The sequence below is a fragment of the Mastacembelus armatus genome, chromosome 1 (genome assembly GCF_900324485.2).
Source record: "Mastacembelus armatus chromosome 1, fMasArm1.2, whole genome shotgun sequence".
NCBI lineage: Eukaryota > Metazoa > Chordata > Actinopteri > Synbranchiformes > Mastacembelidae > Mastacembelus > Mastacembelus armatus.
Window position 1 is genome coordinate 15979809 of NC_046633.1, and position 24649 is coordinate 16004457.

At 41.3% G+C, this 24649-nt stretch overlaps 1 protein-coding gene across 1 annotated transcript; it reads left to right on the plus strand.

Annotated features, from left to right (window-relative positions):
* The first annotated feature begins 8631 nt into the window (after nucleotides 1-8631).
* On the plus strand, nucleotides 8632-24649 carry naa15b (N-alpha-acetyltransferase 15, NatA auxiliary subunit b). Its single transcript, XM_026303076.1, has 20 exons — nucleotides 8632-8685; nucleotides 13580-13664; nucleotides 13769-13873; nucleotides 15263-15420; nucleotides 15932-16066; nucleotides 17166-17319; nucleotides 17565-17684; nucleotides 17808-17903; nucleotides 18209-18315; nucleotides 18499-18571; nucleotides 18753-18922; nucleotides 19035-19187; nucleotides 19931-20059; nucleotides 20183-20396; nucleotides 20558-20751; nucleotides 20843-20951; nucleotides 21893-21991; nucleotides 22171-22314; nucleotides 22940-23037; nucleotides 23120-24649. Exons 1-20 carry the CDS (start codon nucleotides 8632-8634, stop codon nucleotides 23315-23317), a joined length of 2595 nt encoding a protein of 864 aa, XP_026158861.1. The 3' UTR covers nucleotides 23318-24649.

A 24649-nucleotide genomic window follows, 5' to 3' on the forward strand; every position in this document is an offset into this window, starting at 1 on the left:
GACAAGACACATAATACAAAACAAAAACTAGAATGTGTATTTTCCAAAGAAAATTTGGCATGAATGCTGAAAGCTGTGGCTCCTGCCACTGCTGGGAGAATTAATCAACCGGATAATGTGGAAGTGAAAGCACATTTCTAGCTCTAGGCATATGGGAGTAAGAGACCGTGGAAAATTAAAAGATGTACAGGTTTGTAACTGGCCGCATGGTGGCGCCACTAATAACACATTACAACATGTTAAGCAATTTCCCTGGATATCTCTGCACCAAGTGAGATTTTGTCAGCATTTAGGCTATATTCAATGAGAAATTGGTGCGTGCATACACTTTCTCATAGACCACCATTCAAACAAGATATTTATAAAAATATTATGTGCTATGTTACAAGTAAATGCATGTTTTTAGATAAAGGTAGGTAAATATGTGAAGCTCATAGTGATTTGTGATTTGCATTCACTAATATATATAGTGTATATATATATATATATATATATATATATATATATATATACACACAGTGGGTACGGAAAGTATTCAGACCCCTTTAAATTTTTCACTCTTTGTGTCATTGCAGCCATTTTCCAAAATCAAAAAAGTTCATTTTATTTCTCATTAATGTACACTCAGCACCCCATCTTGACAGAAAAAACCAGAAATGTAGAAATTTTTGCAAATTTATTAAAAAAGAAAAACTGAAATATCACATGGTCATAAGTATTCAGACCCTGTGCTCAGTATTGAGTAGAAGCACCCTTTTGAGCTAGTACAGCCATGAGTCTTCTTGGGAATGATGCAACAAGTTTTTCACACCTGGATTTGGGGATCCTCTGCCATTCTTCCTTGCGGATCCTCTCCAGTTCTGTCAGGTTGGATGGTGAACGTTGGTGGACAGCCATTTTCAGGTCTCTCCAGAGATGCTCAATTGGGTTTAGGTCAGGGCTCTGGCTGGGCCAGTCAAGAACGGTCACAGAGTTGTTCCGAAGCCACTCCTTTGTTATTTTAGCTGTGTGCTTAGGGTCATTGTCCTGTTGAAAGGTGAACCTTCGGCCCAGTCTGAGGTCCTGAGCACTCTGGAAGAGGTTTTCTTCCAGGATATCTCTGTACTTGGCCGCATTCATCTTTCCTTCAATTGCAACCTGTCGTCCTGTCCCTGCAGCTGAAAAACACCCCCACAACATGATGCTCCCACCACCATGTTTCACTGTAGGGATTGTATTGGGCAGGTGATGAGCAGTGCCTGGTTTTCTCCACACATACCGCTTAGAATTAACGCCAAAAAGTTCAATCTTGGTCTCATCAGACCAGAGAATCTTATTTGTCATAGTCTGGGAGTCCTTCATGTGTTTTTTGGCAAACTGTATTCAGGTTTTCATGTGTCTTGCACTGAGGAGAGGCTTCCGTCGGGCCACTCTGCCATAAAGCCCCGACTGGTGGAGGCTGCAGTGATAGTTGACTTTGTGGAACTTTCTCCCATCTCCCTACTGCATCTCTGGAGCTCAGCCACAGTGATCTTTGGGTTCTTCTTTACCTCTCTCACCAAGGCTCTTCTCCCACGATTGCTCAGTTTGGCTGGACGGCCAGGTCTAGGAAGAGTTCTGGTCGTCCCAAACTTTTTCCATTTGAGGATTATGGAGGCCACTGTGCTCTTAGGAACCTTGAGTGCTGCAGAAATTCTTTTGTAACCTTGGCCAGATCTGTGCCTTGCCACAATTCTGTCTCTGAGCTCCTTGGGCAGTTCCTTCGACCTCATGATTCTCATTTGCTCTGACATGCACTGTGAGCTGTAAGGTCTTATATAGACAGGTGTGTGCCTTTCCTAATCAAGTCCAATCAGTTTAATTAAACACAGCTGGACTCCAGTGAAGGAGCAGAACCATCTCAAGGAGGATCACAAGACATAGACAGCATGTGAGTTAAATATGAGTGTCACTGCAAAGGGTCTGAATACTTATGACCATGTGATATTTCAGTTTTTCTTTTTTAATAAATTTGCAAAAATTTCTACATTTCTGGTTTTTTCTGTCAAGATGGGGTGCTGAGTGTACATTAATGAGAAATAAAATGAACTTTTTTGATTTCGGCAAATGGCTGCAATGACACAAAGAGTGAAAAATTTAAAGGGGTCTGAATACTTTCCGTACCCACTGTATATATATACACTGTATATGAAGTATACTAGTGATGAAACAGAATTAAACTGTACAGTTTCATTCACTATCCTTTTTTGTACAAGTGAGTCAAATTCAACAAAAAAAAAAAAAAATAGGAGACAAAAAATCTGTTTGGATGATAACCAACTAAAATGTTACAAACTGGACCAGGCTGCATTTCCTGAGGAAAATGAAACACCTCTGTTGCCAGTGCTGCTGGTTCATGGATTTTTTTATCAGTCCCTTGCGGTTCATAAATTATTAGCCAAAAACGTCTGTTGAAATGAAAGACTTGTGAGGCAGCTATTAATTCTAAAACAAAACACAAGTCCATCCGTCATCACGTTGTAAGTGTTATTCCACTTCCACAGGACCATGACTGAAAACAGCACTCACTAATTTACTAAGTTACTTTAAGGCCCCAGTTTGAAAGATTTTTTTCTTATTTTCTACATTTAAACACTTGCCAGCACTTGCCAGTGATTTACATAGGCTCTGGAAAGTAGCCTTTAAACACAGTAGCCCATGTGACACAGGAATAGACAAGCATCATCTACACCATCTGCTGGTATGAATGTAACACAAAGCTATTGTCACAATATGCTTTGAAAATTCAGTATTCAGATAGGCTTCTTGCTGCAGGCCCAGCTTTTCATTTTTTGTCATTTGGATGGCCCTGCTCCCAAATGTAGCCTGACCAGCCAGACTAACTCTTTTTCTATTCTATACAAAAAATTAGTCTGGAATCTCCTCAGCTGAGATTGAATTCCAGGGGATGGGCCAATTGACGGAGAATAAACCAATCAGAGAAACGAAGGAGATGACACGTGCGGTAGAGTCACTAGTGAGTGACTGTTGTCATTTTTGTTGTAAAAACATGAGAATACACCAGTTCTGTGCAGATTTTTGAACAGAGTAAACAGCAAAAGCCAGTTGTAGACTTGGTACTTGCACTGAGAAACGCTCCAAAGAATTCAGTATGTGCAAGGTTTGTTTAAATCTGTTTGGACGACTGAAGTGTAAAGCCGGCCCCATTGCGGATAAACGGCTGTGATTGGCCCGGCTCTTTCGAGCCCAGAGGAAAAGACCCTCTATGGTAGGGGTTCCAGAGCCACATTCTTTCGCTAAGAAAGGAGTGGGTCTGGCTGGCCAGGCTAACTCAAATGATCAATGTGGCCAAATTTATAATTAGTTACATCAGCAAATAATCCTTATGGAAAACAAAACAAAAAGTTGAAAAGTGAAAATGGGGAAAAGATCAGTGAAACTAAATATGTGTGAATCCTGCTCTCTTCTGCAAAAACAAGAAATGAAAAACATTCATAGACAAAATGAGCTAGTGAAAGTAACAAAGAGAGAGAGAGAGAAGTCAAGTACCACTTGGATAGTTATTGCAGCCCATTTTGAGGCTCCATACACAACACTGTTTATGCACATACACAATAACATACTTATCCGCTTAGTGATTTAATTTCATTTCAGGGTCATCAGATTGACGGAGACAAATGCACACACATTCATGTGGCGCCTAAAACCAGACTGACTAACTGCTGCAGTAATGTTTTGTCTAACAGACCCGATTTGCATAATTAGACTTGCATATGCTAAAGAGCAGAGCCTTAATTCTGTCTGGCAGTAATAGTCACGATGAATCATGGGCTCTCTGTTGGTGTCAGCAGACAGGCAGACAGACAGACCACACGCAGGGCCAGGACCTTTTTGTTGTAATTCATCTTTTACAGTAATCCACCCCTTTCAAACTCACACTTTCTCATCCTTCATCAGCCACGCCCCTTTTCTTCATCTTTCCTCCACCTTCCTCTTCCTCTCCTCATACTCCCTCTGCCTAGCTGCTGCACACACACACACACACACACACACACACACTCACACACACACACATCACACTTCGCTGTCCCATCTGACATTGATAAATGGAGGCTTAGAGAGATGACAACATCATTACTCATGTTCAGTAGCGACACCACCTAGGACAGAGAAAAACGAGAGAAAGAGGGAGGAGGATGAAGGACAGGACAGAAGGAAGTTTGGGAGTGAGGTGGGTGGAGGAGGGAGGCTGCTGTTGGAGGTGTTTGCTACAATCCACCCCCCCCCCCCCCCCCCCCCACACACACACACACACACACACCTTAACATCTCCAGAGAGCACGATGTTGAGGTGTTCATTACTGGTGTGAAAAAGTAGAACAACTGTTGATAGTGCCGCCAGCCTGGCAGATTGAAACTCGGTTTCCTACACAAATCCAATCAACTTAAAATAACTAGAGGGCTAAAAGAATCACTAAATCAGTGGCTTCATTCAATTAAACATATATTGTATAAAATTTTAAAAAATAATGGCACATACCTATCACATATTTCCAGTTTCAATGGATTTCTTCCAACTAACAAAAAAAACATGAATTTTATTATATCAGTGAAAAGTGGTGGTCTGTGATAACTGACATATAAAAGGAACTTCTTACATTTTAGCGGTCGAACCTAGCAAGTTTTTGGATTTTTACTTGATAATTGGCAAAAAAAGTTATGTTTTACAGCACTAAATACCATCATATTTTAAGCATTAATATGAACATGGGTTTACATGGCAGCAGCTCAGTGAGATTTAGGCACAGTGGCACAGTACATTAGATTAATTACTAACATTAGGATGCTAACTTAAAGACAATTCTAACACGATATCTTGTAGATATAATGTTAATCATGAGCACCACCTCATGGCATGGCCTAAATCCATACTAAATACTAAATAAATTCATACTATATACTAAATAATAGTATAGGAAATGGGAAATGATACAGTGTGACCTTTATTTTCAGCGACCTTTCTGGACCTGTATTACCATCAACAACAATTTATTTTAATTTTTCCTCATGAGCAGCTCAGAAATTGACTGCAATTAGGATGCATGCTGTCTGGTTCAAATATACTGTCAGGTTAGCTTGCTAATGTTTGCCAATTAGCAGTGAGATACAGCTGTTTCTAATGCAAATGTCATTATTTTTGTATGTATTTTGTCACAAACCATCTAGTAGCTGACAAGACATTTCACTAAAAAATACTTTTAACTGATGCCACTACAGGAAATGTCAGTGGGGCTCACGAAAGGCAGAAGGATTCTTCCTCCGAGATGCAACAACATTCATAGCAAATCTAATAATTTGGGGGATCTGCTGCAATTTTCAAATTTCCAAGTTGGCAGGTGAGATTTCTCCAAAAACATAATTTCTTCAGAGGAAAATTAAATTCATCTAATGTAACTGTTGCGAAGGAGTGATGGCTTGATGAACAGACACACACAGCTGTCTTTCTTGCTCCTCAGTGCTCAGCCAAGTTAATGACAACCAGTTTCCTCCTGTAGCCAAACACTTACAGACACACACCATCGGCCGTGCACACACTCCAGAGGCACTGTTATGGGCTCTAATCAGAACGACAAATGATGTGTCACAAAGAGTGGGAGATGAGAAGAAGAATCATTCACTCTTTCTCCCTCTTGGAGAGTAATAAGGGGAAGAAATGTAGCTGGAGAAATGTGCAGTGGAAAGACATACAGAGCTAGTGAGAGAGAACAAGGGATGGGATAGCGCCGAGTGACAGAGAGAAAAGTGTGTGTGCGCGTGTGCGTGTGTGTGGTGTCAGGTTGATGAATGTGGTAGCAGGAGCCATTGTGGTGGTGGTGGAGTAGGAGGCCACCAGATAACAGCAGAGCAAGGCCTAAGCTGTCTCATACCATGAATAAAACACCATGAAAATCTCTCTCTCTACCCCTTCTCAAGCACACACATGCACACACACGGATTTCTAATTACCTTCAGATGACTTTATCTTTCTGTTTCACTGAGTTATTTCAATGAAAAGTATCAGACTGTGGGATAAGTGCTCTGTAAGCTGCCCCAGCTGGTTTAAGATAACCTGTCCATGTGTGTATGTGTTCTCCACGCAGTACATATACACACATGGTTAAAGAACGATTCACTCTCCTGCTCAACTTAAAACCAGTGTATCGTTTGCTTTGATGACAAATGATAAGTAACACATAGGCTGGGAGCAGGAATCTGGTTTCACTAATTATCTGTAACTATGGCACTCTCTAGTGGTCACTGACTGAAACAAAAATGTTCTGCTACCACTGTTCTTCTCCCTCTTCATCTTTGTCCTTTTCTCTTTTTTCATTTGTCTTTCTCCTCACACCTCTTAGTCTCCTCATTCTCTTTGTTATCCATCTTTATTTCCCCTTGTCTTCTCTTTCTCATTTCCCATTGTTCTCTTTATTTTCGTATCTTCTCCATCTGCTCCTTGACTTGATGACAAGCCCATGAACAGAGAAAAACAATATTTTTTTTATTCCACATTCAAAAATGAGTTTTCAATCAATCTAAAACAAGCTGTTGGACCCAAACTAGGTAAAGGAATCGGCTGAGGCGTCATACCTGAAGCAGTTCTCCTCCAGCTTTCATTCCGGCAAGGCAGCTCCTGTTGCTTATGTTTGTAGAGCTTATAGTACTTCAACAGGCTGAATGTTGAAAGGAAGTATCATCCATCCATCCATTATCTAGACCCGCTTATTTCTGTTGAGGGTCACAGGGATCTGCTGGAGCCTATCCCAGCTCTCTTTGGATGAAAGGCAGGGGTACACCCTGGACAGGTCACCAGTCCATCACAGAAGAAAGTATGCCTACGGGTGCCCAACCCTACAACAACCATAATGCTTTGCTTTAAGCATACATGAGGTTACTCTTGATCATTTTTGTATAACTGAATCAGGTACATCTCCAGGTTCATGGTGCAAGACAGAATGTTTTGTGTTTTCATGCTTCGTCTGCGTAGAAAAGGGAAAATGACATCTATTCTCAGATTCAATTTTAAAACAAACAGTTTCATGAATCAATGAATCAGCTATACAAAACAGATCATATTGCAAAAATGGCTCATGGCTGAATCTAAGCTTTAGCTGAAATGTTCTGAAATGTTTTTAGATTGTTTTAGCTACTTTTGTAAGCTATGTTTGACAATGATGTACCTTTGTGTAGTTTGTCATTAAAAAGATGCTTCCACATTCCACATTCATCTGCTGTAGGAAGAAAATTGAACTGCTCTCTTTAAAGCAGAGTTTAAGGTTCAAACATCATTTTGTGATCATCTTAAATATCCAGTGGGCAATTTACAGTGTATGGACAACTGCAGGCCTACAGATAGGACAGATAGGCCTAATGGATTTTTAAGGGCAATAATGATTCAAAACAGTTTAAAAGCTACATGATGTTTTGTGAAAGTGAAATTCTTCAAAGCAGAGTAGTTTGTATGTTTATAAATGTTAATATGTCGACGTGTCTTTCAGGGGTGTTTCTAGGATCAGACTTTTAGGGGTGCCAAGAGAAAACTGGAGAATATCCTTAGAATTTTTTTTGGAAAATCTTCAAGTTAATTTCACTCCACATCTTTTTCAGTGACATGACAAGGTCCTTATTTTGTTGTCTCCCATGTATCCTATTCATTTAAATGAGGAATTTGACAACCTGTTATAATTTGTACCAGGGACATTTCTATAGTCAGACTTTTAGGGGCTCAGGCCCTAAGGACAATGTACATTTATACAGGGCCTTATGCCCAGTGGTCTTTCTAGAGACTAAACCCTGCTCTTTCCCCTTGTCTCCATCACTGTCCTACTGTCTCCTTCTCTGTGCTGTCAACCAAATAGCAAACCTAACATCTAATCACAGAATCTATGATCTAATAAGTGAAAAAAGTGAAAGTGAAGTGAAAGTGACTTAACTGGCCAAGTATGGTGACCCATACTCAGAATTTGTGCTCTGCATTTTAACCCATTCCCAAGTGCACACACACAGCAAGTGAACATAGGCAGCATAAATGTATCCATATCAATTGATAACATTATTCTAATTTAATATTAGTTTGATATGACAAATGCAGTCAGATAGTGTCATTTTAACCTCACTTTCTCACCTGAACCTGGTTGTTTTCTTTGGAAAAAAAACCAAACAAATTTCCAGTTGAGAATATTCACACTATATTCGCATCACAGAACTGTAACCACACACTTTCGAAGTCATAGTACTAACGACCCAATGTTCACAGTCAGAATAGTCAAAAACTGTATTTACTTTTCAAATTACTTGTGGATTTAATCTCCACCACGAAATCCACCGCTACCTCCGCCTTCTTCTTCTACATTGCTTGTGTGTGGCAGAACAACGTGTTGGTGAAATCTGACGTTAGTAAATAATAGGATTAATTATTATTATCATTTTTAGAGGTGTTGAGATGAAATGTAGGTGAATCCTAAAAAGGGTCTAAAATCGCCCTGATGTCTTCATGGAGAAGTCAACTTGTTGGACCTCTGTCTCCACGTGAGGCGGAAGTGAGCTCGGGGTGCCGACGGAGCAGCGGGCTAACTGTAGCTACATGTGCTGAGGGGACTTGTCTCAATCGCGACGATGCCGACAGTAACTTTGCCGCCGAAAGAGAACGCTCTCTTCAAGAGGATTTTGGTGAGTAGGTTGGTCAGGAGCTCCGTAGTGTTGGCTGTGGGAAATACGACAAGTGTTGGTTTACAGAAGATCGGAGTGAGTGTTGCTCCCCGGCTGTTAGCATTAGCTGCTTTTATCCGTCAGTGAATGGGTCAGCGGCCGGCCCTGATGGGAGCTGTCCCCGCAGCCAAGCGGCCCGTCGGTCTGTGGCGGGTTACACAGACACAGTTCATGCCGAGTAAAACGCAGCCCTGTTGTAAACACAGTTTAAACAGGCTACGTTAGTTGCACCAGGCCTCGCTAACATAGCCAGTGGCAGCTTAACTTTAGCCTCCTCTGCCTCACCGAGCAGGAGTGAGGGTCTCGGACACTGTTCGTCCCTGGAGCTGCGTTTGAACCTGCCATTTGTTTTGTATTCAGCCGAAAGCAAAGCAGCCGTGTTACTCTTGTTAGCCAGGGCTAGGCTAACGTGTGAGCACAACTAACGCAGGCTAGGCTAACCTGTGAGCACAGCTAGCCCGGGCTAGGCTAGCCTGTGAGCTCCGCTAACCCGAACTAGGCTAGCCTGTGAGCTCCGCTAACCCGGACTAGGCTAGCCTGTGAGATCCGCTAACCCGGGCTAGTCTAACCTGTGAGCACAGATTACCCGGACTAGGCTAACTTGTGAGCTCCGCTAACCCGGACTAGGCTAACCTGTGGGCTCAGCTAATCTACTGACTAGCCGTTTGGTGTAAGCTACTAGGCTAACGTTAGCCAACCACAGGAGATGTTTTTAGCGGATTTTAGTTCGTTTTGTGTGTATGTGGGCTCTCGACCTGCACACTGTGCCCTCACCAGACTCGGTTGGACAGTGTGAAACCGATAGGGATGGTGTGACAACGAGAGAGAGCTGGGGGAAGTCCGATGTGACTGTGGCAGCAAATTTCGGAGTTAGCTGCCTCAGGCCTGTTGTGCTGTGGCAGCTGCCCAGCCATCATCCACCCAGTCAGCCACCTCTCTCTCCATGTTTGGAGTCCTGGTGTCGCCTCGCTCCGAGGTACTGTGGAGGGCACGGGACTGGTACATAAGTCAGTGCAATGTGCTGCATGTTAAATAAGTCTGCTTCTTGTTTTGCCATGTTTCGTTGTGAGCATGGCACGTGTGTGTTGTTACAGATGTGTGCATGGGCATTTAGCTACAAGCCTTTCAGCAGCATGTGGGCAGGGGGCAGTTTAACCTCACTCTGGTTCACATAATGGTCATTGTTTTGAAAGGCAGGGACTCTGCTGAGATTTGGTGCATGTTTACCAGCACATGGGCAGGGGCCTGGTCCCCCTGGGTCTGTTGGCAGGATAAGCAAACCTGTGACCTGCACCTGATCCTGAAGAGTTAGAGCCTGCATCTGCTGCACATCTCAAAAGCCCATATTCTTGAAATTGTGTTTTCCTGATCTTATGTTGAATTGTAGAACAAATAAAATAAATATTCCATAAAAATATATTAAATCTCCTTTAGAGAACAGTTTAGGACTTGAGCAAGTGTTCTAGTAGTCTTGTCTGCATCAGCATCTAGATGGTTTTGGGGAATTTGTAGAGCATGTTAGAGCTCAGAGTTTCCAGGGAATGGAATGTTTTTTAAAGTGAAGTAAACTTAACATTGTGTTCCCAGCCTGTTTCCAGAAGTTTTAAGCTATTTAAAATAATCTGGAAGAAATTGTTCTATGATTGAGAACCTAGAATAAGATTACTACCATTAATCTTTCTGCAGAGAAGATATGAGAGTTGAAACGGTTTTCTCCCTGGCTGTTGTCAGCAGTGGACCACACCCCTCCTGATCTTGGCCTTTCCAGACTGGGTACCCAAATGCATTATTAAAAGCTGGCAGATTTCCAACTTGTGCATGGCCATGGAGTTGGATGAGTTTCCATTCTGTTCTTTCAGGAAGAGGGGGACGCTTTCTCATACAGTCATCTACGTGCGCTATTAATGTCATTCAAATACAGATTGTCATGCCCACATTGCATTGGTCGTAAGTTCTTCCTAAGTTGTTGTTCTATATTTGAGTTTGCAAAGAAACATAATGCATCAAACCAACCTAGTGCTTTGGTATCAATAAGTGATTAAACTCTTTGTCATTATCTCAACCTTGAATTCTTCTGATTTGTAATATCCTGCCTCAACAATGTAGGCATGTGATCAGTCTTAAAAATCATGGATGTCATTTTTAAAACTTGACTTACAGGTTATACTTTATTTCACTGATACTTGTAGCAGCATGCCCTGGGTCTAAATGTTAAAGTGGTTTGCCATGGACTCTAATTTATAGGTAGAGTTTGCTATATAGAGCCAAATGGACCTTAAGAGTGGTTGCACAACCATTGTTTAGTGTGATGATAAATGTTTTTTTTTTGAAAACTTAAGTAGGTGCTGCATTACAAGAACTGAAAATTATGGCAACATGAAAGCCTTTCCTTCCCTAGGGCTAGTAAAATCATCCTTTAACAAACCTTTAACAGTCCAGTTATTCCACCATCACCATCTTCAGTTGCTCTTTTTTAATATGAACAATTTCAGTTATTAGCAGGAATCTTCCTAGTCACCACCTTTCCTCCAACAGTACCAGAATTTGGGATCTGTGCTTTAGAACAGGTTTCAAAATATTTTTCCTGTCTTAGGTTTGCCCCTCCGGCTTCTTGCAGCAAGCCCGCAGCTCAGAGCCACCACTCTGACACACTCTGTAACTCAGGGGTTGAGTTATTTTGGGTGAGGTAGAGAACATGCTGGATAAGCACAGCTGGTGGTGTTAATGCTGCTAAAATTACATGAAATGCACTCTACAGTATGTGTGTGGGTGCTCGGTCTGTACACTTGCATAAAGGATGCATGTTTTTTTTTTTGTTTGTTTTTTTTTGTTTGTTTTTTTTTTAAACTCGTGTGGCAAGCTTTAACAGAACATTTTCAGCTTCTGTATGTGGCCATTATGTTAAAAAACAAATGTCTGAAATTTACTCTGCCAGACATTACCAATGTAATTCTTTCCTGCTTAAATTATTTAAACATTTTAATTGCTCAAATCAACATAACTCAAAAGGCCTGAACACTTAGGGAACAGGGACTTTATGTTATGTAACTTAGTTCTTCAAAAGTCAGCGATTTATACAGTTACTGAACAGTGTTTTGACTGTTTTGCCACATTAGGCTTTTTATGCACTGCTTGCAGGCTGGTGTGGGTGACAGGAGGCCTTACACATTCTTGGCATTATTTCTCTAAATGTTAATGATGGTGAAGCCACACGTCATCTGATCCAAATGTTGTGAAATTCACTCCAGTGAAGAAAAGCATTCATTCTAGCCTACTGGCACTTGAGGGCAAGTTTGTAGTTTTGTTCACAAAGCAGAAGCCTAGTGTTGGTTTGTTTTGTTTTTCAGCAATGGGATAAGGAGTTATTAGGTTGTCTGAGCAAAGCTGAGACCTTTTACATGGGTGCTACTATGCAGATGAAATGAAACCGAACTACTAAGAGAAATTTGTCAATAAATCAGATGCTTCATGATAACGAAGTTGGCCTGGGCATTTCTCCATCTTCAATATTCTTCGTTTGTTTTGCGTAAAGCTGAATTAAGACTTTTTTCTCACTGTATTTATGGCAACGTGCATCTGTTGTTTGGAGTTGGTTTCATGGTTGTTGCATTTATACTGCGTACGTTAACAAACAAGTCCATATTATATTTCCTAACTTTGTGGGCAAGTCCCTCTTTTAGCTGCTCCTTTATGTCGTTTGAATGCGCTTTCTGGCTTATGCTGCCTTCCAACAAGAAGTCAGATCAGCCAATTGGTGTGCAAGTCACCCGGCTTCGCTAAATGTGTAGTTTAGAATTGGGAGGTGTGTACATCGGACTGTGCAGCCATAAGCAACCTATGCTTGCCCATAAACCCCTTTGCTCTGTCTATGCATTGACACCTGCGCGCAGTTGGGGACAGGTCTAATTTAGCCTTTACAGTTCCCTGTAGCTCACTTGACCTCACATATCTATTAAGTTGTACGCCACAAGAGGACATACAGTTCAAACAAGCTGCTGGCGCTGAGTGAAATGGGAAGAAGCTGCCCATGGGAAATGATGAGGCAGGATGAAGAGGGCAAAACGAAGTATAGCATGGGGACATTATACACTAAAAGAGAATACTGCAAAACTGTATTAAAGTACACGTCAGTGCTGTACCACCTGAAATCTCAACTCCTGATGGTTGCAGTGCAAGACTAAAGTAGAACTCCATCCTCTCAACTGTCATGCCTCTGTTAGCTGAGAGACGCTGTAGCAATGTACATGCAGAGGCAGTTACTCAGGTGTTGTTCTATTGGTTAAGAAAAACATGTAAAGTTTGCAGTTCCTCTGAGAAGATGGCCTTTTTACACAGAGTGCTTATCTTTCACAATGCTCTTTGTAGATTCAGTGGCTGACAGCCTGTGTTTTCTGCCTTTTAGCCCCATGTCGCAACTAATGGTGTAATCCTCCAATTAGCAGTGAATTGCTTGGAATTCATAACAGACCATGGTATCCGTATGTGAAATTGACGTCATCTTTTTTTTCACTCTTATTGAAGTCGGCGGCAGGAGCACAAAATGCCATCTGCCAACTGAATTCTTCCTATCTCTCTCACACTTTCTTTCACACATGCGCACAGTGTTGTCTGATAGTCAGTGATCAGCTTAAAGCAAGAGGTGGTGTACTGTTGTTTGTGCACTGTATGCCTAAATATGCTGTATGTAACTTGAGGGCAAAACACTTGTAATCTCTTTGAGGTGCTATAAAGTTTATTTTCTCTTAACTAAAAAGAACATTTCAACATTGACAGCATTGACATTGCTTATGGATAGTCCTTTTTTGGGATCAGTTTTGACAGTGTTCTGCTAATTTCTGTCTCCTTCCACTGACAGCGATGTTACGAACACAAACAGTACAGAAATGGGCTCAAGTTCTGCAAACAGATCCTGTCCAACCCCAAGTTTGCAGAGCATGGCGGTAAGTTACACAAGTATGAATGTGCGGGTGGAAAGATGTGTACATGTAAATGTTTCCTTTAATGTGCGTTGGGTATTCTTGTCTGTCGACTTGTCTCCCTGCAGAGACCCTGGCGATGAAGGGTCTGACCCTAAACTGTCTGGGGAAGAAGGAGGAGGCCTACGATCTGGTGAGAAGAGGCCTGCGCAATGACCTCAGGAGCCATGTTTGTATCCTTACACATGGTTGTGTCTCTGACATGAAGTGGTTTAAACTGTTGTTGCTTCTGACTTTCAGCAGTAGGTTTTGTGCTGTGTGGGTGTGTGTATGTGAGACACGACCTTCAGATATCACACGCTCTGTAGATGAGCTCTCGTTGCTGCAGAGCACAGTCAGCACATTCTCTCTCTCTCTCTCTCTCTCACACACTCACACACACACACACACACACACACAACACACTATTGGTGAATCACTATTCCACTAATTGTGTTCATGTTTTATGATTATAATGTGTGAATTTGAGGGATATATGTTTGTAAATAGCGGACGCTTTATACTTATTTTAATTCATAGTAAGTGTACATGTTTTTTTTTGTTTGTTTGTTTTTTTTAAGGCCCATTACAAATTATTAAACCAGATTCAGTCAGACCACAGACAGTGCTTATGAGAAGTTACCAATCAAGAAAAACTGTTGATGGGTAGCTTGTCATGGACTATGTTGTCATGAAAATCCACCAGTTACTTCCTCTTTGTTCCTACATTCCTACATCCTACATTTTAACACCATAACCTTCACAAATCTTTAAAAAAGTCATTTTTAATTCAGAAAAGCTCCAATAATTGAAGCAGCAGCAAATGTATACTCTTGGAGAGCAAGCTGCTACAGTGTTTAAAATAGCATTCACATGTGAAAAATGCTTAATTTTTTGTTGTGAACAATTATAGCTAATTTTTCTGTGTAGATATAACTTGATCCTGACAGTTTGTTTTTTTTTCACTATTAGGTAGTGTTATTCAAAACAAACATTGAAGCTGTTAGGTGTTTGACCCATTTGTTGATCGTCAGAAAATACAAAGCCAACTTTCATTAGTCATTTAGTTGCTTATCACATAAACATTCATTGATCCCAGTTGGTGAAATGTGAGGACTTGTTCCTTTTCTTTCTCTTTGTAGAGTAAATTAAATATGTTTCCGTTTTAGGCTGTGTATCACACAAAATAGCCAATTTGAAAAAGGCAACTTGAGCTCTAGGTTGTTGTGCTGCACATTTTTCATTATCTTCTGAACTTTTTATGGGCCAAAGAATGCAATTGATCAGTAATATGTATTGAAGTGTATACCCACAGAAATAGGTGTGATCAAAAGAATCCTCATTTAATAATAATAATAATAATAAATTTTATTTCATGGCGCCTTTCAAACTCTCAAGGTCACCTTACAGAGAGAAAAAGGAAGCATACAGCATTAGCAAGTTATGCTTTATGAATGTCAGATCAGTTGTCCTCGTGATCTCTGGACACTTCTCACTCTATGCATTTCTAGTATTAGTTTGATAACGTCACATTGTGTGGAGTAACTGCATGTGCATATTCCTTAACTTTCCTTGTGGCCCAGGCTGGCATGTGTACGGCCTGCTGCAGCGCTCGGATAAGAAGTATGACGAGGCCATCAAGTGTTACCGCAACGCTCTGAAGTGGGACAAGGACAACCTTCAGATCCTCAGAGACCTGTCTCTGCTTCAGATCCAGATGAGAGACCTGGAGGGTTACAGGGTGAGTCAGTGGATTCTTTTTTTTTTTTGTTAAATAAGTCTGAAAAATGTTTTGGGTTATCAGGACTGTAGAAGAGCTCATGCACACTCTGTTGTGAGAAACAGATTTTAGAAATATGTCAACTTTTTAATACAACAAAAAATGGACTTTAAGAGTTTCTGTGGAATGAACTGCTGAATACATGCACCCATCTGTCTCTCTGCCTGGTCTACGATGCAACACAGCACTGATTTGGAGACGACTGAGCAACTCAGCAAGCAGATATCAAGTTGCAGTCAGTCTTTAGCAACTTAGAGCAGCTCTCCTGGCACGCAGTCTGGGATTTAGGTACTTATTTAGTGAGGGATATGAAATGGCAAGATGGAAGTCTCGTTGAAAGGATTAGAAGTATGGATGACAGAGGGAAAGGACAGACTCTGAATTTTTTTTTATTTTTTATTTTTTTTATACTTTGTTGATTTTGGTTTGGAGCTAAAGGCTAAATAGAATTGTGCTCACATTTTTTCTGTAGGAGACAAGGTACCAGCTGTTGCAGCTGCGTCCAGCACAGCGGGCGTCCTGGATCGGCTACGCCATCGCCTACCACCTTCTGGAAGACTATGAGATGGCTGCAAAGATCATTGAGGAGTTTAGGAAGACACAGCAGGTTAGACACCACTGGAGCTTAGCCTTTCCCTTAAAGAAACTCTTTATTCCTTCCTTTAAACTCATTCTTCCTACGGTGCAGTAATAACAGGTAATATTGCTTGGTGGTTTAACAAGGAGCCATGAATATCAAGTACTTTTATGTATCATTAATATAACATTATTAGTGAAATATCTTGTCACACGGTAGGTGCTTCACTTGCTGATTGAAGCATCTGAGTTACAGTGTTTGCTTACTCTGAGCACAGTCTTAAATATGGGTGTTGTCTCAGTGCATCGGTCACAGCTACAATAGAGCTAGCCCACTCTCCCTCTCTGGTGGGGTCCTGATAAGAGCAGTCTGCTTCCTGTCTTTGTGCCAGTCTTCTAATAAAACAAGCTGGTGTGACAAGGCAAATGCACATAAACACAAAGCATGTGTTTCCTGACCAGTTTTGTTCTCTGTATGTTGTATACACTAAAACCCCTTTCACAACACCTTTACCTTTAGACTGTGGCAGTTTAACATTTTGTTCTGCACAGGCACCCTTTCCACTTTTACTTTAAAGTCGAAACTAGTAACAGTTCTGTATCACTTTCAACAAAATGATTAAATGATCTTCTTGTTCCACTTTCTGACATCACTGTAATAGATGTATTGTCTTATCTCCATATCGTCGGAACCTTTGTAAAACCACAATAATCATCCGATAGTGGATTAAAGAAACTAAGATCCAGGAAAAAACTTTGAATACAGCATTTGAGCCAGCAGGAATGAGGAGTCCCGAATTATAATGTCTAGTCATTCAGTGCTACTGTGCTGTTGGATACTGCAAAACAGGCAGCAGAATTCTCTCTCCCTTTAAAGCTTTAGTGGCAAAATAAAATAATGAAATAGTGATGTAGCCTGTGAGAAAACAAACCCTCTTCTTCCATTCTAACATTTTAAACTTAAGGGTGTCCTCCCTGAGTTGTAATATCTGAATGAAGCTATCAGGAATGCTAATGCTAATGTGTCTGAATCACACAGCCATTAACAGGTACTTGAAGCCAGCACTGTTAATGTATTCCATATCTGACAAAAGCCTAACATAGTTCCATCCCTTGTGTGTTCTGTGTAGACATCTCCAGACAAAGTGGACTATGAATACAGCGAGCTGCTGCTGTACCAGAACCAGGTCTTGAGGGAAGCAGGCCTGCACAAGGAGGCCCTCGAGCATCTGTCCAACTACGAGAAGCAGATCTGTGATAAACTTGCAGTGGAGGAGACGCGAGGTGGGTCTCTGTCCTTCAGATTCAGACCCAATGTCACACTGCCTGCAGGTTGCCATGACCCTGCTGTTTGGGGAAAAAATAGTGTATATTCTATAGTAACTAGTATATAATATAATAATTTATAATTATTACAATTATTTTAGCTACTATAACAGTCTTAGTTCTTGGTTAGTCAATTGAAGGTGAGCATCTTTTATATATTATGTGTACTCTGACATTTGAACACCTTCTCCTTGTTTCTGTAGGAGAATTACTGCTGAAGTTGGAGCGTCTGGAAGAAGCAACACAGGTCTACCGTCGTCTGCTGGAGAGGAACCCGGAGAACTGGTCCTATTATCACGGCCTGGAGAAGGCACTAAAACCAAGTATGACTTTTTTTTTTTTTTTTTTTTTTATATTAATAACTCATTTTGATGGTTCAAGCTGCAGTTGACCCCACTATGCTAAATTTTTTTATTTATTTTTATTAATTTATTTAACATTTTTAGGCAGTGTAGAGGAGAGACACAAGATGTATGTGGAGGCATGGGAGAGGTTTCCCAAAGGACTGGTTCCTCGCCGGCTTCCCCTCAACTTCCTTTCTGGTATGGCTAATAATACACATATTTTTAACTTTTCAACAGTAATGCTTGGCAGGTTAAAGTTTCCATGTAGTGTCTATTGTTAAAATAAAAAAACATTTTAGGTTGTGTCCATGCCATACGAGTCTCATCTAATTTCTTTTCTTAATTTATCATTTTATTTTTTTACTCCAGTTGAAGTTTATTTTTTAAACAGGAATGATTCTGCACTGCACTTGAATGCTACTAAAAAAAAGTGGAGTAAAAATCTATCATGTTTTTTTTTTTTGTGCGTGTGTGCGTGTGTGCGCGTGTGGGTGCGCGTGCAGGTGAGAAGTTCAGAGAGTGCCTGGACAGGTATCTGAGAATGAACTTCAGTAAAGGTTGTCCTCCCGTTTTCACCACACTGAAATCACTGTACTGCGATAAAGAAAAGGTGAATGCACTACTGCCAGAGTGGTCTGAAAACTGATCTTAGTGTCACTTTTCTCCCCCTCACTTCACTTGACATCAGTTTGAGGGACTTACTCTAGTACATTAGATGACAGTTATTCTGTAAGTGATGCATACTTCAAACAGTGAGTGAGGTCATGTACTTAGGCATCTCCTCTCTTTGCAGGTGTCAATAATAGAGGAGCTGGTGGTCGGCTATGAAACCTCATTAAAAAGCTGTAGATTGTTCAGCGTGAACGGTGAGGAGAATTTCAAAATCAGGAAAACGATGATGAATGTGATATTTTATCATCAGCTAATATTGCTGGGTAGATGTTTGCAATGTTTAAATGACTGCACCAGCTATTATGATTTAACTGTTGCAGTCATTTGTTTACAACCCCTAAGAGGTAAATATACCCGATCTGTTTACACTGACAGATGATGGTAAGGAGGAACCTCCGACCACATTGCTCTGGGTGCAGTACTTCCTGGCACAGCACTATGACATGATTGGCCAGCAGACATTGGCTCTAGACTACATCAACACAGCCATTGATAGCACGCCTACGCTCATTGAACTCTTCCTCATCAAAGCCAAGATTTACAAGGTAACATGCGCTGCACATTTGTACGTGTGCTTGCTCTATGCAAGTATTTAAGGAACATAGTTAAGGCTGTGGTGTTGTCCTGACTGTTGTATTGACCTTTATCCTCTGGCAGCATGCTGGGAACATCAGAGAAGCTGCTCGGTGGATGGATGAGGCCCAGGCTCTGGACACTGCTGACAGATTCATCAACTCCAAGTGTGCCAAGTACATGCTGAAGGCTGGCATGGTTAAGGAGGCTGAAGAAATGTGCTCCAAGTTTACACGGGTGAGAAAACTGTGAATGAACATGTCAGAACAGAATCATGGATGTATTTTACGTTGAGTCATGGACGGTTTAGTACTACCTGGTGATCTCACGGTTCTCGTGTTATCTTGCTGTTGCACAAGGCTAAATAAGTGTGTGATGGTGGTGTTTTTTTTTTTTTTGTTTTTTTTTTTTCCAACAAATTATCTGCATATTTTATTTACATTTATGTATATTTTTGAAGTTGTAACACAAATGCTGTATTTGTTTACTGTGTGGGTATTTGTGTGCATGCACCACTATGTGCAGCACAGTTTACACAGTGGTTAAAACCCAAAACCAGAGTTAAATCCCAAGATATCTGGGTAATCCAGTAATCTCACTTCATGGTACAGGCCCCACAAAGAATATAAAAATGAAAAGTGCAAGGAACATTGTCTCTACTAGTTTTGAGTTTTTATTTCCATAAAATTTTAATATTATCCAAACAATGTAAATAAATACAAAGACAAATATCCACTAAACACAGCCTGCTCACCCTCATAGTACTATGCCAACAGTGATCTGTTGGTGCCTTTAATAAAATAAGCATCTATTTCTGTACGAGTTCACACATAGGGTCATCCTAAACAGGCCTGGTCAGGATTATCAGCAAAATAAAAGACATGATAGTTATGGCTTGGCAGCAATACAACTAGTTGACATGATAACAGATCTGATGATTTGATTGGTCATGTATGCCTGTGTGTGTTATGTTTGCCCAGGAAGGAGCATCAGCTGTGGAGAACCTGAACGAGATGCAGTGTATGTGGTTTCAGACAGAGTGTGCACTTGCCTATAAGGCCATGAACAAGTTTGGGGAAGCTCTGAAGAAGTGCCACGAGATCGAAAGGGTAAGCCTTTCCCCATCAAGAATTATAGTCTGCAAAATTACAGACCATATCTGACTCTTTAACTACCCACATTCATATGTGTTTATTCACATCACATCTCTGTTCTTGCCTCACCCTCATCAGCATTTTGTGGAGATCACAGACGACCAGTTTGATTTCCACACATACTGTATGAGGAAGATGACGCTACGCTCCTACGTGGATCTACTGAAGCTGGAAGATGTGCTCCGAATGCATCCCTTCTACTACAAGGCTGCCATTACTGCAATCCAGATCTACCTGAGCCTCCATGACAACCCTCTGACTGACGACAGCAAGGAGCTGCAGGCCGACACTGGTGAGAAGGCAGGGAGTCAGGACCTGTGTCTTTGTGTAGGCTCAAACCCATGGAGTTATTTCAGGGTTCCCATGTGTCCAGAAAAACCTGAACATTTTTAGCTGGATTTTCCAGTCATTTGTTCTATCATTAACACTGCTCTTGTTGCCTCTCTTATCCAGCTAACCTCTCTGACAAAGAGCTGAAGAAGCTCAGGAACAAGCAGCGAAGAGCCCAGAAGAAAGCGCAGCTGGAAGAGGAGAAAAAGAACGCAGAGAAGGAGAAGCAGCTCAAGAACCAGAAGAAAAAGAAGGAGGATGATGATGAGGAAATTGGAGGACCCAAAGAGGAGCTCATTCCTGACAAACTGGTCAAGGTTAGTGTGACAAGCATGAAGCAGTCGCTTGAGCGAGTCTGATTTAGTTTAGATGATAACAGTTTTCTCTGTTCCCGCTTCCTATTTGTAGGTAGAAAATCCACTGGAAGAAGCCGTCAAGTTCCTGATCCCTCTCAAACACCTGGTTAAAGACAAAATAGATACACACCTACTGGCCTTTGAGATCTACTTCAGAAAAGGTTGTCATGCTCTTTTTTAATTTTACTTCATTGACTTTTGTGTAGAGATGCACCGATTGCAATTTTAATGGCTGATTCCGATTTGCGATTTTTCAGTAAGTGAAATAACTTGAAGTGATACGTACTTGGAATTTGTGCTCTGCATTTTACCCAGCCAGTGCTGCCGCACCTGGGAGCAGTTGGGGGTTCGGTGCTTTGCTGAAGGGTCTCACCTCAATCGTGGTATTGAGGGTGGAGAAAAGCGCTGGCTATTCACTCCCCCCACTGACAATTACGAGTCCTACTCGATTAGGCCACAACTGCCCCCATTTGTGACCTGCAGAGTCTGATTTTTTTTTTTTTTTTTTTAAAGAACTGTAATAAAAACATATAAAAAGTGCTTTGTCCCTTGAATAAGGTATAAAATGAGTTCTGGTATATAACAGTAGTACTAACAAAAATCTTCTTTTCCTCAAAGAAGTCTTTTATGTTATAATAAACGAAATTATTAAAGGGTACAGGCTGCTGACTTGTGGCTGGCAAGCTTTGGCTTGGACTGTGAGTGCTAGCTTTAGCCGCTTTCCCCTTTTCAAACTGGGCATATTAAGCTGAGTGATGATGTTTTAAGTGTCTTATTAGGTTTGTTGTTCCCCCACGATGTATGTTGGCCTTACAAGTGTTACAAAGTGCAATCTTGGTTTCATCTTCACTCACAGAAAAGAACTTCCACACCAACAATAAGTTTACACGCGACTGTGAGTGAATGCGTGCATGGCTGTGATGTCATTGCCTGCGCCACTGGCAATAAAAGGATCGGCTTGGAATCGGCAAGACGTGAGATTGACCAGCCGGTCATGTGAAAAATTGGCCGTTTCTGATCACTGGCTATTTAATCGGTGCATCTCTACCTTTGTTTTACTTTCATTTCTCTTTGAACAATATATAATGTCTTCTCTTTTTAGAAAAGTACCTGTTGATGCTTCAGTCAGTGAAGAGAGCGTTGGCCATTGACCCAGACAATCCATGGTTACACCAATGTCTAGTACGCTTCTTTAAAGCAGGTAAGACTGGTTCATCAATACCACAGATCTGTTTTTGCCACGCTTAGTTGTGTGTCTACTGTTGTATAACCGCGTATGTGGTATATATCCCTCCTTCTAACGGACTGCCCATCACCTCCTGCCTCTACCCTGTCACTGTCTGTCTGTCATGGTTTTTTACATCACTTACCTCCCTCCAGTCTCGGAGAGCAAGGAGCTGCCAGAGGTGGTTAGGACGGTGCTGAAGCAGGAAATCACCCGGCTGTTCGGAGACAGCAATGCTAAGAGCTTCAACCAGGCCTACCTCACCAAGCACTCCAACTCCATACCGCACCGAGTAGCTGGTAGGTAGATACAATATGGATTTCTTCTTTTTTTTTTTCTTTATTCTACTGGTTTTCAGTCCACTTTTCCCATTTGTATTGATCTACAAATACTAAATTCTTAGCTAAGGTGTCAGCGTTTCCCTAAAAGGATTCAACACAACCTCAGTCCAGTGTTTCTCTACCTAATTAAAGCACAGCATGCCTTTTGATTTCTCTGGGTATCATCTTAAACACTGCCCACACACTATTGCAAAACTTACCACTTTTGGACAGAATTAGCCCGTGAGAATCTGCTTTAATCTTGGTGTCTGAATTTTACAATCAAATGTTCAGCAGTGCAGTGTTTCTTCTATATGGTACTTTGTGTTGGTGTCAGTCTGATGTTGCATAGAATTATTTTAAATATAAGAAGGCTTTGCTCTGTATAATTCTCCCTCCAGGCATCCATCCTTTTTTTTTTTTTTTTTTTTTTTTTTTCTGATTTTTGTCACGTGTGTATTTGTAAAAACCAACCAGTTATAACTGTGCTTGCCTATATACAGTTAAAATCAAAGTTGTCAAATCTGTATTCCTCTGTTTTTGAAAATGTTGAATTTCACTACTGTCACAACCTCACTGACTCACTCTTCTCTCCCTCCTGCAGCTGCTAAGATGATGGTATATCTGGATTCGTCGACAGAAACAAAGGCAGCAGAGCTGGCCACTGCACTTGACGAGTCACTCAGCAACAGAAACATACAGGTATGTGTTTATGGACATACAGTACCTCTCAAAAATTTATAATTGTTATATATTTTTTTAATTCTTTTCTCCTCCTCCCCAGATCTGCACAGAGGTCCTGGAGTGTCTTCGGAGTGGTATCCTGGGTGACTGTAAGGAGCGTGCCGAGTCGTACCGTACCGAGTGTCACAAGCTTTACCCCTTCACATTAGCTTTTATGCCCCCCGGATACGAGGAGAACACCAAGATGGCCAATGGAGATATTTCCATGGAAACGGAGGAGCTAGGCAACGAGATGTGAGCGCAACAGAACAAAACGGCAAATGAGAAAAGGAATTGGGCCGAGCAAAGAGCCTTGTGGTACGCCTGGCAGCCATTTTGTAGAGCCAGACATGGGAAGCAAAAGTGGGTGTTGCGTTCTTTGGCTCAGCTTAATCTGGTCTGACATGGCATGACTTGGCTCACTCCCACTTGATGAATATCAGGAGAGTGTGTGTGTGTGTGTGTGCGTGCGTGCGTGTCTGCGGGTGTGTATATTTGTGGTAAAGGGTTGAAAAGAGGAAGATAACAGAATGGCCATTTTACTTTTTTAATAGAGCTGACAACCGTGCTGAATATGAAAATAAACAGTAGTTAATTGAGAAACTGTGATGGACAGACAGACTCAGTTTCCTCAGAGATGATCAATAACACGCCTATCGCATACTGTGTTCCCGTAATTTTAAAAGCTCATTTAAGTAAAACTAAGACACTGGGGGATGGGAGAGTGAGCTGAGTGGATCTGATCTGACAGATCTGTAGGAAGCTGAGCAGGAAGAGTTTCTGAGGACATGCAGCCACCACAGGTGTCTCTGTATCTGCTGCAACACTCCAGTAAAGCGCAGACCTGCACTTGGCTGTGCAGTGTGTGAGGAAGGCCCCGTCTCTGCAGGAGAAGTTGGCCCCACGTTTGAAAAGTTTCTTGGTCAGACTGTGCTTCCCTCACTGTTCCCGGGTCAACCGGGGAGTTTGTAAACCTCTGTCTCTTATTATGGAGCACCTTGTAGCACAGAATAAAAACTGTAAAGGTTGTGTGTTGTGCTCCATGTCAAATACACTGCTACTCTTAACGTTTTTATGTAGTTCTGAGAGAGTTGGATAGATTTAAGCAATACCATAGACACCTTCCTGTCCATCATCGATCAGCGAGACTTACTGATGCTGATCATGCTTTGATCTGGTCACTGAGTTGTTACACCGAGCCCCCCAGCAGAGTCACCTGTGTTGTTGCTGTGGTCATTGTTGAAAATGGTTTTATCTGCATGTACCCAGGAAGTTTAGCAGTCAACATGGAAACGAGCCTCTGACACTTCTTACTTCACAAGGCTCTTCTCTGCAAATGGAAATGGCTCCTCTAAAGGTCCGAGTTCAGCATCGAAACCCATTGCCCAGGGTGATACAAGTGAAAATGTTATGAGCAAACATGTGAACATCTGGAATTTATTTTTACATCTTATGTCGCACCGCAGCCCCCTTTTCCCCAGTAATCTGTTTTCTTACCCCTTTCCTCTAATTTGGGTTCTAATGTGAAATGAAGTGAGATGGTGATGTATCATATCTCTGGATTTTTGTATTAAAACCAAGCGAAAGAAAA